Source organism: Poromitra crassiceps, assembly GCF_964638095.1.
Source record: "Poromitra crassiceps genome assembly, chromosome: 3".
Classification (NCBI taxonomy): Eukaryota; Metazoa; Chordata; class Actinopteri; order Beryciformes; family Melamphaidae; genus Poromitra; species Poromitra crassiceps.
In genome coordinates this window covers 40,803,000-40,821,687 of record NC_139625.1, presented here as the reverse complement: position 1 = coordinate 40,821,687, position 18,688 = coordinate 40,803,000, and the positions used below count along the sequence as shown (strand labels likewise).

The 18,688-nt window shown below is 43.6% G+C and overlaps 2 protein-coding genes across 2 annotated transcripts in view; both read left to right on the top strand.

The window, feature by feature from the left end:
- Window positions 1-2,942, top strand: part of LOC310772686 (latent-transforming growth factor beta-binding protein 2-like) — a gene marked incomplete at its 5' end in the record, with an annotated part of 73,629 nt that extends 70,687 nt beyond the window's left edge. The window contains 1 exon segment of the mRNA XM_083632551.1: window positions 161-2,942. Coding sequence (XP_083488677.1) covers window positions 161-339 — 179 coding nt within the window. The 3' untranslated portion in view covers window positions 340-2,942.
- An 887-nt stretch (window positions 2,943-3,829) lies between these two features.
- On the top strand, window positions 3,830-11,679 carry pomt2 (protein-O-mannosyltransferase 2). The gene is made up of 21 exons (XM_083632555.1): window positions 3,830-4,536; window positions 4,620-4,704; window positions 4,821-4,925; window positions 5,007-5,115; window positions 5,659-5,767; window positions 5,937-6,096; window positions 6,200-6,306; window positions 6,392-6,474; window positions 6,841-6,950; window positions 7,055-7,121; window positions 7,234-7,294; window positions 7,438-7,516; window positions 7,876-8,027; window positions 8,124-8,215; window positions 8,311-8,387; window positions 8,490-8,561; window positions 8,667-8,726; window positions 8,816-8,921; window positions 9,024-9,164; window positions 9,775-9,886; window positions 11,053-11,679. Exons 1-21 carry the CDS (start codon window positions 4,190-4,192, stop codon window positions 11,156-11,158), a joined length of 2,340 nt encoding a protein of 779 aa, XP_083488681.1. The 5' UTR covers window positions 3,830-4,189; the 3' UTR covers window positions 11,159-11,679.
- Window positions 11,680-18,688: the final 7,009 nt, after the last annotated feature.

The window sequence follows — 18,688 nt, the reverse complement described above, 5'->3', positions numbered from 1 at the left end:
TGAAAGCTGCAAAACAGTTGATGTGACTTCAGATATACCCGATGATTTTTAACATATTCGTTATCAGGCTACTCAGCAGCACATGTGTCCCAGGAAGCTGTTTCAACTGTGAAAGCCCTCTCCTCTGTCCTAACCCCCGCATGTCTCTTTCCCCCCGCAGACATCAACGAATGCGAGGACATCAGCGACAAGGTGGCGTTGTGTCAGAACGGGCAGTGCACCAACACGGACGGCTCGTACAAGTGCATCTGCTCGCCCGGCTTTGTGGCCTCTGCCAGGCCGCACGAGTGCATCCCCACAATCCCCCCGGCATCTGGGCTCAGGGAGGCGGGGAACTGAGGCTGTGACTGTTTTGGAGCGCTGCCTTCTCCCACTCCCCTCCCTAACACCCCCCTCTTCCCCCAACCCCTTCGGCCTCCTCCAGAGGGCCTGGCACTAAACCTCCAACAGTAACGCTGAAACGTCCACCGCACACGCACACACACACGCACGCGCACACACACACACACACACACACACACACACACACACACACAGACACACACACACGCACACACACACACACACACACACACACACACACAACATATGCGGAAGCACACACACTTGCATTCAGCATACAACATCACACACACACACACACACACACACACGCACACACACACACACACACGAGGACAAGTGAACTGTGCAGTGAATGTATTACATGGGATTAAGTATTTCACCAGATTTCCATTTGCCTTAAAGGGATTTTGTGGACTGATCTTTTTGTATTCAGTGACCCCAGGCAATTTGATATGCAGATATTTTCCACTTTATTTTCTCTGTCACGTCTATTTTTGTTGTATTATTTATTTCATTGACATGACGGGCCTCTGCAAACTAAGAAAGCAACCTAATTCAGAGGGCATACGCGATTCCTCTTGTTATTCGTCTGACCAATTGACTTCAGTCACAGACAGTGTGGGGAGATTACCAATGTCCTTAAAAAGCTTGACAGAGGGAATGTGATAAGAACACAGCATCGTAAAACAGTTCGAACCAACATCTCGTGAATAACTTTGTCTAAACCACTCACCAATATTATCTGGCTCAGTCATGATCGCAGTGATCCCTCAGAGAAGTTTCCCCTCAGCTGCCTTCATATTCTTCAAGATTAACCACAAGCCACCAAGTTGAAGAATCTCTGTCTGGACCAAGAACTCAGAATTCAACTCAGCCAATCATTCACCTATATGTGGACACGGAAAGACTGTAGATGTATATGATGATCTATATAATATTTTAATTGTTTTAATATTTTATAAAAGTTGTGATGGTTATAGCCAACCTTCCTCTGTTTGACCCCACTGATCACAGATTTTTCTGATTTCACAAGCTTAGATTGGGTAAATAACCATGGATACAACAAATATATTTTGATAACAGTATTAATTTCATTTATTTTCATGTAAAGACGACATTAGTGTACCCTAACTTATCAGAGGTTGATTCTAGGCTATTTTTTGTATTTTTTGCTATGAATTTATTTCAAGGTCTTATGATACAAGCTTGAAAAAAGTAGGTAAAGGTTGAACTCAACACAGTAACACAACACTACATTACTGCTTAAAGTAGAAGATTGGCTTTATGCTTACAGTGTCACACAGGGAAAGATTTTTTTCTCTCGTTCAACTGCATTGCCATTGGTTCCCAGATCCCACATCAGACCACTCCCATGTGTGCATCTCTGAATGCGTGTAAAGGCAAAAGGCTTCGTTGGAGAGGTTTGGGATATTTTGTACAGATCTAGTACTATGTATTATTTTGTTACATATTCTACTAATGCATATAGCACAACCAATATTTTTGTTTGACATAAAACAGAAAATTGAAGAGAAAAAAACTGGCATTATAGCTTTGTAGATTTATATATTTCTGTACAAATAAAATGTTTTTTAATCTTTTTATGTATGAGGAAAGTGGCTGACACTGTACCAGAGGAAGTGTATGTATCCTGCCCTGTGGAGCAGACAATGAAATATAATTGTTTTGGAAGTGGCAGCACTGTTCTAATCACAGACGTTTTGTCCTTCACGTTCACGACAAAGACAAACTGCTTTTGAAATGCAAGCATCAACTTATGTGCCGTAACAACTCCATGCCTAAATATTAGGTTGCGATTGTGAAATGAGCATCATTCCTTTCAAATAGTCTCTGGAGGGTCTTTACGTCATGAATGTATCACAGGCAGTGTACTCAATTGGTTTTTGAATTCCCAGTCACACAGCTATTTGTCTTCCACATCCACTGAATGACATTCAGGTTTAAGAAAAGAACAGCCTTATCTATCTAATGGACTGACCTTCTCCTGAGAGATCCCACCAGCACACAAACTCAAAACTCTCATTCTCACATCGGAGGATGACCTATGCCCTTAATCTGCATTCATAGACTATAAAACTACAGTCGTGCAAATGTTTCCACTGTATGTTCACTGTACTTGCTGTGCTGTTCTATTCATCGCCTCACATAGCACACCAGGGGCCATATTGTGCACCCAGTGCAAGTGCAAGCATTATCTTTGCTAGTTTCTAGCACGCAAAATCGAACTTTTTTTCCCTTTTAATTACCACTGGGTCAGTACATCAAAGGACGTGTTTCAGCGACCCAGTGGTAATTAAAGAAAAAAAGGGGTTGAGTTTTTTGAGTGCCAGAAACTAGCAAAGACAGCACTTGCCCTTCCCCTTGCACTTACACTGGGCGTATGATATGGCCCCAGAAGTCTTACATTGAGGAAAAAACTAAATCAATAAATAAAGTTGGAAACATATTGTTTTTTAGGGGGTATTTAAAGCCTTGCAAACCACAAATAAGTTCAGATACATGTTGTGTTGTAATGCTGTGGTCAATGAAAATATGTTCATTCATTTTGTTTACCTCTTGACTGTAATCACTACCAGTCATCAAAATTAAAAATCTAAAAATATCAATATAATTTCTGTGATTTTATTTGAAACAAACAACCCAAAGTACTCCATTGAGCATGGTTTTCTGACAGGAACGTTTTTAATTTGTGTTAAAACAATAAGGCACAAGAGGCTGAGCTTTACATTGATTTTGTTGGTTGTGGCTTTTAATAATAATTAAATGATAATCATTCAACATTTTTCTTCTGCCAAGCAATATAGTTATCGAACAGTAGCTATGACTTACACAGAGTTGCTAAGCGACACATAAGGTCTAAAGCCGGTACGAATAGTGATTTTCAGTAGCCCATTCATATTTCAGTTACTGTAATGTGTTCAGGTGCATTTGGGTACTTTACAACAGCTTGAAGATTAATTCAGAATTGAGGGCCAGAACCGTTTTATTAACTAGCGTTAGATCACTGGTTCCCAACACGGGGGTCTCGGGACCACCAGGGTAGGCTATGCCAAGAATGATCCTGTTATCTCTCTACTTACAATAAGGATAGCTGAGAAATAGTTTCTTGTACTCTATCGCACTCTAGTGGCCATATTGAATGTTGCAATCACAGGCTCCTTGGCTTTTTCCTATGGTCTTTTTGCAATTACCTCATTGGTTAGCCGAGGACGAGTCCTCACTTCAGTGGGATGTTGGGAAATTGTGTCCAGCCCCGAGCGCCACGCTCACATGAATGAGGCAAAAGACTAGACATCCCAGAATCCACTTTGGTTTATGCGTGCCGTGTAGCTTTGGCCAGCGTCTGTTGTGGCTGCGTTGCTATTACATAGATCTCTCATTGACAAAATAGGCTTAATTCAGTAGGAATACTGACACAGATTGCATATTTACTTTGTGATCTATTATTCGGTGCATGCCGCCATTGGACGGGGACCTGAGGAGTCGGTGCTAGGTTAGGAAGTAGCAAGCTAAGTCAAGTATTATTGGTGAAAATGTAATTGAGTATGGCTTTAGTGTGCCAGTCAGTGTCATTGTCGCCTGCCTATATAGGTCCAGGTGACAGCTATGAGCTAGACTAGAGCAATATTGAGGATAGATAGGCTACCTGGTGCTCTTATGTTGTCTTATCCATGCTAAAATTCAGTCCTCTCACTGATAAACTTGGTCCTATCTAGGTGCCTGTGATTTACATGATTTAGTGCATGATTACTCCGTATTGCCAAACTATTGGATCTGACTGTGTTGGCCTAGGCTGGGAGCTACTCCACTTTTTGCCTTCCTAATGGCAAAGGAGGAATGCCTTACACAGTGGCACAGAGCAGAGGACACTTCAACACTGCGAAACAGGAAAGCCTTTCTCAGCTCAGAAAAGAAGCAGAGCCCCCAAAATTCACCCACTCCTCTGCCGACGCCGGATGAGCCCACCCCAGCTGCCGGACTCTCCTCAGAGGGTGACATCCTCCCCTCACAGGGTGACACTTGGTCTTCAAATGGGACATCAGCTTACTGGTCAGACGGCAGAATCCAGCCTCCCAGTAGTGAGTCCCACAGCACAGTGCCTCTGCTATTGGTGGCGGCGCTGTCTTTCTCCACCCGCCTCTACAAGATACTGGAGCCTCCTCATGTGTGGTGAGTGAAACTTACATGCCCAGTGAAGGCATCCAGAGTTTGTATATGTTGTTTTCATGTTCTGATTCTTCTGGACGTTTCAGCTGGGATGAGACGCACTTTGGAAAGATGGGGAGCTACTACATCAACAGGACCTTCTTCTTCGACGTGCATCCTCCTCTGGGGAAAGTAAGATGGATCCCCTCTTTGTGGGCACGTCCTAAGAGATGTGTCTCTGGTAGAAACAGCTCAACCACACCTTTCTACTTTGATGAGTCCTGGTCCCTTATTTTGCTCTGTTCCAGATGCTGATAGGTCTCGCCGGCTATATGACAGGCTATGATGGCACCTTTCCTTTCATAAAACCAGGAGACAAATATGAACATCACAACTACTGGGGGATGAGAGGGGTAAGCCTCTTCAGAATACAGTATGTGGTCTTAAACAGGACAGGATATATAGTGTTTGTGTCTTCTGCTGTCGCCTTTCAGTTCTGTGCTGTGCTGGGCTCCTGCCTCCCGATCTTTGCCTACCTCACAGTGCTGGAGTTGTCCCAGTCGCACACCGCTGCTCTCATCACTGCTGCTGCAATCATATTTGGTGAGTGTATGCCTGTCTGTATGTAAAGGGCTGCACAAGCCTGTCTGTACGTAAAGGGCTGCACAAGCCTGTCTGTACGTAAAGGGCTGCACAAGCCTGTCTGTACGTAAAGTGCTGCACAAGCCTGTCTGTATGTAAAGGGCTGCACAAGCCTGTCTGTATGTAAAGGGCTGCACAAGCCTGTCTGTATGTAAAGTGCTGTACAAGCCTGTCTGTACGTAAAGGGCTGCACAAGCCTGTCTGTATGTAAAGGGCTGCACAAGCCTGTCTGTACGTAAAGGGCTGCACAGCTCATCACAACTCGTGTATCCAAATCCCAAGAGGCTGTCTTTTTTCTATTCCTCTTTGAGGGAAAGGTGTTTCAGGCAGCTCTTGGGGGGGGGGGGTGTTTAATGCGGAATATTTTTGAATATCTTGCTCTAAAATATCAAGTTGCATGTCAGATTTAAGTTAACCTTAACTGTATTCAAAACTGAGCAAAGTATAGGCAGTCACATCTCATATTCACACGCACATAGCTGATCCTATACCTAACCCTGACAGACACCGGCTGCATCACTATTTCCCAATACATCCTGCTGGACCCCATCCTCATGTTCTTTATCCTGGGATCGGTGCTGAGCACGGTCAAGTTCAACCAGCAGAGATACAGGTATGACACCTCTAGGACTAGCTTCCTTCCTGTTATTCTATGCCATCTTATTCTCTGATGAGAACAAACCTTGTTTGCTGATATTGTTTGGTTTGTGGCATTTTGGGTTAGTGTGTAAAATCTGACTGTAGTTATGAAACGGGTTTGTTCACACCTCTGTTGTTTTCAGGGCTTTTAGCGCACCCTGGTGGTTGTGGCTGGTGCTGACGGGTGTAAACCTTGCCGGGGCTTTGGGGGTGAAGTTTGTGGGGCTGTTTGTTATCCTGCTGGTGGGACTGAACACCGCCTGGGATCTCTGGAGACTGCTGGGGGACCTGCACCTCTCACTGGTAACCAGCGCATTCATTTAATGATACTGGTAGCTGATACTGTTGATGCCAGAGGTTTTTGACAGTTGAGCTCTCACCTTCTCGTCTCCACCGCATTTTTCAGTTGGACGTTGCGAAGCACTTCCTGGCTCGCGTTGTTGGACTCATCCTGCTTCCACTGTTCCTCTATGTTACAATATTTGCAATCCACTTTGTTGTTTTGAACAAAAGGTGAGTGCGAGTGTTGCATTTTTGTTACATTGTGATCAACATCCACCACATTCTCTGGGTACTCATGGTTGTTGTCTCATCCCAGCGGACCAGGAGATGGCTTCTTCAGTTCTGCCTTTCAATCCCGTCTAATAGGGAACAATCTACACAACGCATCCATGCCGGAGTGTGAGTCACAAACAGAAAAAACATGATAATGCACCTGTGGTGACTAGGGACTGATGATAAAATGAAAAATAAAGACAGAAAAATTTAAGCAAACATTTCTGTTCATCAGGCTATCATCAGTGCATTTTCTGTCTTTAATTTTCATTTGTTGCACCATATCAAATTAAAATAATATTTTTTTCTATCTCAGCTCAGCTCTTTCTTTTTTTCCTTTTTCTTTTTTAGGCTTAATGCCCTAACTGGCCGGTGTGTGCCGGTTACTTTTACCTTTCTATGGTGTTTCCAAACACATTTCCTATTAAATTGTATTTGTATCTGTTTTCTTGATCCGTCAGTGTGAAATGTTTTGTTGTTCCTCTGGTGCAGACCTGGCATATGGCTCCACCATCACAGTAAAAAACCTCCGTATCGCTGGAGGCTACCTGCACTCTCACTGGCATCTGTACCCAGAGGGAGTGGGAGCTAAGCAGCAGCAGGTCAGCCAGCAGCTTCAATATAATAACATGTGATGCTATCATCCTTACATTTTCTATTTCCTGAGAGTTAATAGTCTTCTCTATTGTATCTGTGTCCTTATAAGGTGACAGCCTACCTCCATAAGGACTACAACAACTTGTGGATGGTCCAGAGACAGGATGACAGTGAGGGTGAGAAGATGGTCTTGTCACCGTTAAGAAACACCAATTATGTTTATTTTAGAGTCATAGTAAAATAATAAGTGTAATCTTCTTATTGTTTATTCTTTATCTCTGATATTAGCACAATCTGAGACTCCTGATCTGGTTCGCAATGGTGACATCATTCGATTGGAGCACAAAGAGTAAGCATCCTGACACACAAAGAAAACCTTATTAGTGAATCCTCACTGATGTAACAGCTTTGATTTAATCTCATTCTCAATCTCATGACAAACCTCACAGCTTTTTAACGTGTATTCTCCTTTGATTCTCCTGGTGCCTTCAGGACAACCCGCAACCTTCACAGCCACCTTCACGAGGCACCTCTGACCAAGAAACACTTCCAGGTTACAGGCTATGGCATTGTAAGTAGGCACATAAAGTAAAGCAGCACTATGCGTGATTTTTGTGTAATTATTATTTTATTTTTGCTGCTCCACCCTCTGCCGATCTGGGGAGACTAGCATCATGCTCCCTCTGACACATGTGCAGTTGCCAGCCGCTTCTTTTCACTTGACAGCGGGGAGCTTCACTGGCAGGACAACAGATAGCAAGCACCCCATCCAGAGAAAACTTGACTCACCAATGTTAGATCTTTTTCCTCTTGTCCCTTTTACAGTTTACTGAGATCACATTGCATGATTTCTAGCTATTGATTTAATAGTATGTCTTTTTCTGTATGTCCTCAAGCTTAAATCATACCTCTGCTCTTGCCTGTTCTTAGAATGGCACAGGAGACGCCAATGACCTGTGGCAGGTGGAGGTGTGTGGAGGTCACAAGGGAGACCTGGTGAAGGTGCTGCGTAGCAAATTGCGCTTTCTGCACAGGGCGAGTGGTTGTGTGCTTTACTCCTCCGGCAAAACTCTTCCCAAGTGGTAAGAAAGATGTTCCATAATCTGGCATGTTTCACTGTTCTATACTGTTGAGTTTGTGGACAGTTTAAGCTGACTGCAGGTCTTCTCTCTGTTTAGGGGCTGGGAACAGGTGGAGGTGACCTGCAGCCCCTACCTAAAGGAGACTCCAAGCTCTCAGTGGAACATTGAAGATCACATCAATCCCAAATGTATGATGCACGCATTCTTTGTGTCCTTTTTGTGTGTGTACCTCTTGACATCAAACATTGACCTACATGCACCTTTCCTTTGTATGTATTGACAGTGCCCAACATTAGCCTGTCAGTGCTGAAGCCCCATTTTCTGGAGCTCCTACTGGAGTCCCACATTGTCATGATCAGGGTAAGAAACTAATCAGAAAAGAAGTTAACTCGGCTAAAAGAATTACGCTTTGTCGGCAATCTATAACTACAGTAAGTTGGGTGAAAATGTGTCTTTCTTTAGGGTAACAGCGGTTTGAAGCCCAAAGACAATGAGATGAACTCAAAACCCTGGCACTGGCCCGTCAACTATCAGGTGCATTGCATGAACTATGGTGTACAACTTTAAGACAAATGGAAATGAAATGCATAAGTACCTCCTGACTACTGCAAATGTACCTGTTGTTTTGTGTCTGTGCAGGGATTGAGGTTTTCCGGTGTGAATGAGACAGAGTATCGTGTTTACTTGCTGGGGAACCCTGTAAGTCTGTGCTGGGTTTGCTTCATCTCCCTGTGGTACTGTAGGTCCGTCTGACTAACACTTGAATGACTAAATGCTCTCTTCCTCAGGTGGTCTGGTGGATAAACCTGGCTAGTTTGGGGCTCTATGTGATCATGGTGGCAGTGGCGTCTGTAGCCCTACAAAGAGGTGTTTCTCTGGACCAAAAAAGAAGAGGTAGGACAATTGAAGGCAGAAGAGTTGTGTCAGTTGTACAGCTGTCACGCTGGATCAGAATGTCAACTAAATATCATGCCTGCTTCTCTCCGTGTCTTTCAGAGCATTGCTGGGTGCTTATGAGAGGAGGAGGGCTGCTACTCCTGGGCTGGCTGCTGCACTATGCGCCTTTCTTCACCATGGGCCGCATCCTCTACTACCACCACTACTTCCCTGCCATGCTATTCAGCAGCATGCTAACAGGTACCCAGGCCTATGGCATTGTGCCTAATGCCACTATATAGACAGAGCCGGTGCTATTCAGCAGCATGCTAACAGGTACCCAGGCCTATGGCATTGTGCCTAATGCCACTATATAGACAGAGCCGGTGCTATTCAGCAGCATGCTAACAGGTACCCAGGCCTATGGCATTGTGCCTAATGCCACTATATAGACAGAGCCGGTGCTATTCAGCAGCATGCTAACAGGTACCCAGGCCTATGACATTGTGCCTAATGCCACTATATAGACAGAGCCGGTGCTATTCAGCAGCATGCTAACAGGTACCCAGGCCTATGGCATTGTGCCTAATGCCACTATATAGACAGAGCCGGTGCTATTCAGCAGCATGCTAACAGGTACCCAGGCCTATGACATTGTGCCTAATGCCACTATATAGACAGAGCCGGTGCTATTCAGCAGCATGCTAACAGGTACCCAGGCCTATGGCATTGTGCCTAATGCCACTATATAGACAGAGCCGGTGCTATTCAGCAGCATGCTAACAGGTACCCAGGCCTATGACATTGTGCCTATTAGACAGAGACCCGATTGGAGAGTTCTGCTTAAGGCTGTGTTTTTGTTCTCTTTCAGGAATTACATTAGACATCCTGTTGCAAAGTGCTGACCTATTGCTCCGCCCACCTTATTCTCTTTGGCTGCAGAGAGTCGGGCAGATGGGACTTCTTCTTAGCATCCTTTACAGGTGAGGCGAGGTATAGTTAGTTTCAGTTGTATTTATTTGCACACAATAAAAACAGAAACAGATTAAAAAAAGAAATGCAAACAGGAAAATAATGTGCAAGTAGAGACAGGAAACCCTGCAAGGGCTTATTCAGGGTCTCTACCTCAAAAAAACAAACAAATAATAACATGAATCTTTCCAAAGCATACGCAATACAACAGAAACAACAAGGACACAAGAAAACAAATAGAAACAGTATCCCATTGGATACTCTAACATTGTTATATAGCATCAATCTGTGGTGTTCAGTGCATTCCAGGAGTAATTTTGTGGTGAAGTAATGTAGCTGTTTGTTGGACCCACTTTCAACAGCCCCCAAAGAAAATGACTGAGCATTGATCCAAAATTATGACTCTAGAAAGAAGCTATTGCCCTTTGATTAATCTATAGAGACAGTCGGCATGTGTGGGAACGCCCACAAAATGTTAAACGGCTGGCGCGCGAGTGGGGTAAAATCGCCGCTATATCTCATGGGCTGACTCACCAAAAGACGGTGCTGCGGCTCTAAACTACATGTTTGGGGGTTCTAGAGCAGAACACAAGCCTTCTGCTCAGATGTGCGTTTACTGCGGTGGTTAAATCCCCGATCGTGTCTGCCTGGGCTGGGCTATCAGCTAAATTCTAACTTTGCTGAATGGATAGAACGGGGGATTTACCCCACCCTGACCACGCACCCAGCCAGGCTGAGCCAGCTAACCCAGCGTCTATTGTGGGCATTCCTAGAGCCTGTATGGGCGTTCCCAGACATGCCGACTGTCTCTATTGTTGATCTTTTAGATTTTTTTGGTTTGGCTTTCTGCTATCAAACTCTGTTGTAGCTGCACTGGAAATCATCTTGATGTCACAACACGTTGTCTACGTTTGGCTAGTTATCCCCAGGAATAACAAAAACACACCACCAAACATTAAAATGGACCCACAAATGCACAGTGCATCACCAGTAGCCATTTTTAACAGTGTTAATGTGTTTTAGAGTGGAACTTTGAAATCATTTTACTGCCTTCATATGTTTTTGTCCTGGCCTGATTTTGTCACCAGGATCATAGAAAATATTTGTATTTGATGTAAAGTGTAAAATCCTCCTCCTCCTGTTCCTCACACATTGCCATTAATTCTGTCCAATGCAGTTTCCACCTGTTCCATCCACTCTCCTACGGCATGCGGGGGCCTCTGGCACATGACAGCGGCAGTGCCATGGCCAGTCTGAGGTGGATGGACTCCTGGGAGTTCTAGCTTTGCTTTAAAATGAGACTAGTGATGTAAGAGCTATTTAAAATGTGAGGGACTTTTACAGTATGTGACATGTTTCTCACACACTTATAGTGTTTACAGATACAAATATTTTTAATATGGTATACATAGACTACTGTAGGTCCCCGACCTCAAGTATTTGTGTCTCAACATTTCGAAGCGTCTTAGTTCATCATGTGTAAAGAATGCTTGGTGAGTCAGACCTGAACCCGTGCAATACAAGTCAGTCTTTCTTTCAGTCTTTCCTTCAAAGTATTTCGGAAAGAAGATCTAGATACTAATCATCACCGAACCGCCTTAACATGTAACACGTATTAAATTCTGGACTTATGTCACAATAATAAGCTAAAGTGCCTGCCTGTAATTGAAATAAGTCCTTATTTTGAGATGTCCCCATATTGTATTTCAATTTAAATGAAAACACTTTTCGTTACATTGTTATATCAAAGATGGTATTTCAGTTATCAATTATCTTGATCTTACTGCCCAGTATTTTTGTATTGTATTAGCCATAAGTGCTGTCCAGCACTGTTGAGCTTTTGTTTATTACTGTTTATTACTGTTTTGTTTATTACTACTTCTGTGTGATAATGTGATCAATAAACTGAAATGGTATTCTTGTAGTCTATCCTTACTTCTGCCACAAAGAACTGAAATGCCAAGAAATTCTCCAGTGCCTATGAGCTGGCCATGAAAAATAAGGTCTGTCAGTGTGAAAATCTCGAGAGATTGTCACACGGAGGAGAAAGATGCCATCCACCTAGTCTCGGCTCCCAGACGTTTGGTGAGCGGCGCCAACAGCACCACCTACACCAGGTGCCAAGCGGATAGAGACTGAGAACTGAGTCTACCATCCACCTGGAGATTGTGGAGAAGGAATGGTCAAGAAAGACCATGAGGCGCATGTCCGTGGAGGAGGAGGTGCTGATCAGAATGAAGAGGGGGCCTTGACAAGCCACAATCTTTCTGGAGAGAAAGATGGAAAAGAGGTGGGAGAAGAACTCTAGAAAAAGTCAGGGAAGCCTTCCATCATGGAAGGCTTCTCTGACTTTTTGGCTGTTTGGTCTAAACAGCCACTACCTCAGCTGATCATCACACCAAGCAGGATAAGCTGGTGTGCACCCTGACACTGGTCAAGTGCAGGGAAAAGGTGTCCATGGTCAAAGAGCCAGGTGAGATATCAGAGGACTCGGAAGCAGACCAAGCCCAGCCAGTTGTGTAGTTAATTTTTAGTTGAAGACTTTGCCACTGGTGGTTTTACATTTGAGGGATTAGACTTGCGTTTCACAGGTCTGAAGGCTCTTCAGTGTTGTTAATTAGCTAACAAGAGTTGCTTGATTCATGTCATTTGGATCAGATGGAGGCGAACCCGTAGCCAGGGGCAGTAGAGAGGTGTTGGAGGTCAGCGACCCCAGCCAGCAAATTGGCCTGAGTGGAGCCAGAAAGAGGATGCTCCACCTGCTGAAGAAGGCTAAAGTGCAGCTCACCAAGATGGACCAGTAGGAACAGCTCAAGCTGTCACAAGATGGACCAGTAGGAACAGCTCAAGCTGTCACAAGATGGACCCGTAGGAACAGCTCAAGCTGTCACAAGATGGACCAGTAGGAACAGCTCAAGCTGTCACAAGATGGACCCGTAGGAACAGCTCAAGCTGTCACAAGATGGACCAGTAGGAACAGCTCAAGCTGTCACAAGATGGACCAGTAGGAACAGCTCAAGCTGTCACAAGATGGACCCGTAGGAACAGCTCAAGCTGTCACAAGATGGACCAGTAGGAACAGCTCAAGCTGTCACAAGTGAGAGACCAGTAGGAACAGCTCAAGCTGTCACAAGTGAGAGGCCAGTAGGAACAGCTCAAGCTGTCACAAGATGGACCAGTAGGAAGAGCTCAAGCTGTCACAAGTGAGGATACATGATTGGGATGAATTTGCCCTTTTCACAGCAGCCATTTGAGGTCTCAAAGTAGGGCAAACGGGTGTAACCACTTAACATTAATGATAGTTCAACTCTATTTAGGTCAGGGGTACAACTCATTTTAGCTCAATGGCCACATGCAACCCAATTTGGTCTCAAGTGGGCCAGACAAAGAAAATCAATACATAATAACCTATAAATAACAACACCTCCAAATGTTCCTGTTTCTTGTAAAGAATCACTGGTACATTTTAAGAACATGTTTTCACGTCGTAGTGTTATCTAAGCTACCATCATATCTACTGCCTGTATCTACTGTCTGTAAATGTGCATTACAATTGATGCCGACTGTGCAATTCTCGCAGTGGTTCTCAACTTTTTTCACATGAAGGACCCCTAAACTGACAAAAATTAGACCACGGACCCCCATTTCATAGGATTTTGTCCCACGGACCCCCATATGATAATAAGATTTATGCTTTTAGATGTTTTATTACCGAAAGTGTACAAAACCCATCACCAAAATAGTCATTGTGTTACTTATTAATGGAATTATAGCGAAAATAAATTACCCTCCTTTTGGCTGGGGACCCCCTGGGTCCCCGGACCCCCATTTGAGAAACACATATAGTCAAGGGTAATGGAAATTGTTTACCATTTAGTGATATATACAGAGAACATGAATAGGCTACTTAATATTTAATTTGCTCCTTAAACCTAGTACCTCTTAGCCTTCACAAGTGCATCATATTGGATTCAAAGACTTCTCAGGGCAGTTTTGACACTTTGCAAAGTCATCCTGTCTGCCGGATTGGACCCTCTGGTGGGCCGGTTCTGGTATGTTTGACACCCCTGATTTAGGTGTTCCAGTGCCAGGGCCCTCATTAATGTTAATTTGTTACACCTGTTTACACGGCTTTGACACTCACTCACACTGTGAAAAGGGCATATAGAGTGCCAAAGTCACGCCTTCTTCCATGCTCATCATACAACCTAAGGCAGTGCTTCTCAAACGTTTTGGCTTCAGTACCCTCTTTCCTTGATTTCTGAATCCAACTACATTTTGCTTAGAAAACTATAGCATAATGCAATGGATGAATGATAACCCATCTTTTCAAGAATATAACTCTACAAAATAAGAAATGGAGTGAAATAGTTGCAGTTGGTGCCTCCTGAGCAGATTTATTTTAACATTTAATTTATTTTCATGATTTATTCTTAGATTTTTACATGTTCGCCTTTCTTTTTTCTTGCCAGGTTTTGCAAAATGTATGAATTAGGGATTAAGTCATTCATTTGAATGATTTATTTTTCATTTAATGTTTATTTGAATATGGACAGATTAGATACATAGAACATAGAACAAGAAAATGGTCTCATGTCATATATCATAACATTTACAGCCTAAGCAAATTTGCAATGTCCCTAGATGTTATTCAAAGCAAATATACAATAAACAGATAGAGAACACATTATCAACATAGAACGAGTTCACACACACACGAGACAAAGTCACTCATGACTACATGTCTCAGAAACGGTTTCAGTTTAGATTTAAAATTATCCCAATTATGATCCTCCTGTTTAAGATGTGTGGGAAATGAATTCCACAGTTTAACCCCCTGTACAGAGAAAGCTGTCCAAGGGAGGTTTTGCAAAAAGGCACTTTGCAATTCCCTGCAACAGCACCCCTAGTGGTTGTGCCAGAAACCCCAAGGGATTTCACCCTATCACGGAGAACACGAGGAAAATTATTATGAATACATTTATGGATCAGTTTTATGTTAGCAAATTTAATAAAATTATCAAAACTTGAAATATCTTATTTCTCAATGACATGGCAATGGTGAAACCTATTTGGCTCCAGAGGTCTGGAAATGTTTCCCAGTCCTGATTAATATGAAACTACACAACCCTGAAAAGCATTGTATATTACAACATTTGGGTTGTCTCTCATCTATTCTGAGTTTTCCTTGCGGGTTTGCAGGTAAATTTGCTAATTAGATAGAAGCCTATTTAACATAAAGATGTTGTCTTTATTCCCCTGTCTAGGCTCCAGAGAATTAGGAGTAGCAGCAAGTGGAAGAAAGAGGAGAGTCAGGGTCTCTCTCAAAGACACCAGTGGTCAGGTAGTACCTTTGATTCAAAATGTGTCTCTTTCTTTGTTAATTCTGACTGAGTTGGTATAAATGTATGTAGTATCTTTTCACTGCTTTCTTTTCTAATCTCCTGTGCTTTGACACTTCCGTCAGTTATTCATTAGGTGCACATATCTAGACTGTGTGTGTTTGTTCATTGGTCTGACAGTGCTTCAGTTGTTTGTTTTCTGCTGCGTGCAGTACCTAGGGAGGAAGTAAGACACCGGCTGTGTTCCGATCGGCTAGTAGTTCCCAGCAAAGTGGACTGCACTGTGTATTCAGCCATATTACTTAACATGGCTGAATACCCTGTGCAGTCCACTTCGAAGGGGAACTACTAGCAGATCTGTATGCAGCCACCATGAAGGAACCAATGTCTAAGCAATCACATTAACAAACATATGAAATAATGTGTTCAGTCATTCTTGGTTACAAAACAAATGTGCTATCAGAGCATCTTGGTGTTAACAGGTAGTGTTTTTAAAGTCAGCATACTTTCATTCACTGCAACCATGCAAGCCCTGAAGCAACTAAAATTCCAAGCATGTACATTTTCCATGTCCCACTCCCACAGGCAAGCCAGGCGCACTGAGCTTCCCATGGCAATGTGATTCAGAAACCTCAAGAAAACCTCTGGAAGCAGTGGGAGGCACCAGCCGCTTTATCGGGGTGGCAAATTCTTAGCTGCTACAAAATGTTGCAAGTCAAGATTCTTGCCTGTACAGGGCGTCCAGGTAGTGTAGTGGTAGATTCCCTGCCTACCAACACAAGGGTCGCAGGTTTGGATCCACGTGTTTCCTCTGGCTTGGTCGGGTGTCCATACAGGCACGATTGGTTGTGCCTGAGGGCTGCACTAGCAACCAGGACACCCTCTGGTCGGTCGGGGCGCCTGGTTGGGGTGGAAGGGAACTGGTGGGAATAGCGTGATGCTCCCACGTGCTATGTCCTACCGGTGAAGCTCCCCCTGTCAGGTGAAAAGAAGCGGCTGGCTACTGCGCATGTGTCGGAGGAAGCATGGTGCTAGTCTCGGCTCTCCCCAGATCGGCAGAGGGTGGAGCAGCGACCGGGGCAGACAATAGGACAGCATGGGGATTCTGTAAATTGGCTATATAATTGGGGAGAAAATGGGTACAAATCTGGGAGGGGGGGAATGAAAAGATTCTTGCCTGTACATAGTTGTATACAGAATTTCTAAACCTGTTAAACATTTTCTTTGTATGTATTGGATTTCATTAGTCTGAGCCATCTTACATATGCGCTGTATCGCACTGCAGCACTTAATTTTTCTATTTGGATATTTATTTTGTTGAGGAAAAGGATTTTAATCACCATTGGTTTTGGCCTCAGTGGCCACATTTTGGACGTGATGCCGCATTTATTTTTGTATTTATCAAAGGCCAAAGGGGCCTTGCCCCCTAACCCTAACCCTTACAAAGACTTAATCCCAGCCCTGAAAACCCATTCTCTATGTGTTCCAATTGTGCAAGGAATGGTTTTCTGATGGTTTCATACTTGATATTTATTTTAGCTCAACCAGCAGCTCTGCAGCTTCTCCTGAACCAGAACACCTATGACTGCTGACCTGAGACTGCCAACTAAAAGCTTTCCCACAGACACTGCAGCTGAACAGTTTTTCTCCTGTGTGGAGTCTCATGTGCGTTTTCAAATTTCCCTTTAAACTAAATCTTTTACCACAGGCCGAGCAGCTGAAGGGTTTCTCCCCTGTGTGACTTCTCATGTGTGTCTGCAAATTTCCCTTTCGACTAAATTGTTTACCACATGCTAGGCAACTAAAGTCTTTCTCCTCAGTATGAGATGTCTCATTCTTTACAAGGATCTCATTCTGCAGTGCATGTGAACCTGACTGAAGTTCGCCAGTTTCCTTCTGATCATCATCACTACAGTTTGAGTCTACAGTTGAGCTGCTGGCTACAGTATCAGTAACACACTTGTGTTTTTTCATGTTTGAATAAGCACAAAATCTTTTCCCGCAAGCACTGCAACTGTAGGGCTTCTCTCCCGTGTGTATCCTCATGTGTGTTTTTAGGTTTCCATTTTCACTAAAAAGTTTACCACAAATAAAGCAACTAAATGGTTTCTGCCCTGTGTGGTGTTTCATGTGGGCAAGCAAACTGCCATTGTAGCCAAATGTTTTACCACAAACTGAACAACTAAATGGTTTATGCCCAGTGTGGTGTCTCATGTGGGCCTGCAAACTTCCCTTGTAGCCAAATCCTTTACCACAAACTGAGCAACTAAATTGCTTCTCCCCTGTATGACTAATCATGTGTCTCTTCAGCGTTCCATTGCGGCCAAATGTTTTACCACAAACTGAACAACTGAAGAGTTTATCTGTGGCGTGAGATCTCAAAAGATTTACAAGGACTTCATTGTTTTCCAGTAAGTCTAAACCTGACCAAGGTTCTCTAGTCTCCTTCCAATCATAATCTCTGTCTCCAGTCTGAGTTTCAGAAGAATCTAACGTCTTGCCATCATCACTAGTTGGTTGTAAATGACTGAGTGGACACAAGTTCCTGGCTGGTTCTGATACTCCACAGTCCTCTCCATCAGCTTCTGTTTTCATCTGTTCAGTTGAGCTGCTTGCTAGAGGCTCTACCTCTCTGTTCCCCTCAGTTTGGCTTTGACGAAGCTGTGAGGACTGACGCTTATCTTCATCATCTTCACTCTTCACAGGGACAGGAGCGAACGGGAAGTCTGTGATATCAGCCTCCTCCGTCCCTTGAAGCTGCTCTACCTCCTGACCGGTCCAGATTTCCTCCTGTTCCAGACTGGGGCTCCACTCCTGCTGCTCATGGGGAACCGCAAACAGCTGTGGACCATCTAACACAGGGGACAGACACACACTTATACAATTTTGTCTTTCTCGTGGCTTTATTCAAGATTACATTACATTAAACTACATTACGTAATTTGGCAGACGCTTTTATCCAAAGCGACTTACAATAACACATTTTTGTCAGCAATAGAGCAATCGACTATGCAACACAGTCTATGACAACTACAACATGTGAAGGAATAGTGGTAAAGTTAACACGTTCACTGCCATTGACGAGTTATCTTGGCTTACAGAATCCAACGGTTCACTGCCAAAGACGAGTTATCTCGGCTTAAATTTTTTTTTTTTTTTTTTTGACGGTGGGACGTGGATCAACGCTCCCCACGTCTCCTATAAAAATATTGGAGTCAGCGAACGTGTACAACCCATTCCACGGACCCACTAAGTGGCGACAGTGCTCTCCACACTAGGAAAAGCAGAGCCAAAACTGTAGGGTAATGCCTACCCCACACTACAGGATTTTCAAATCCTTGAAGATTATAAAAATCTTGAGACCCCACACACTACAGGACAGAGAGAGCCGATTTTTTAACATTTCAATCTTGGGACACACACACAATCGCGTCTGTTCAAACGCAACCCCACACACTAGAAGATTATGCA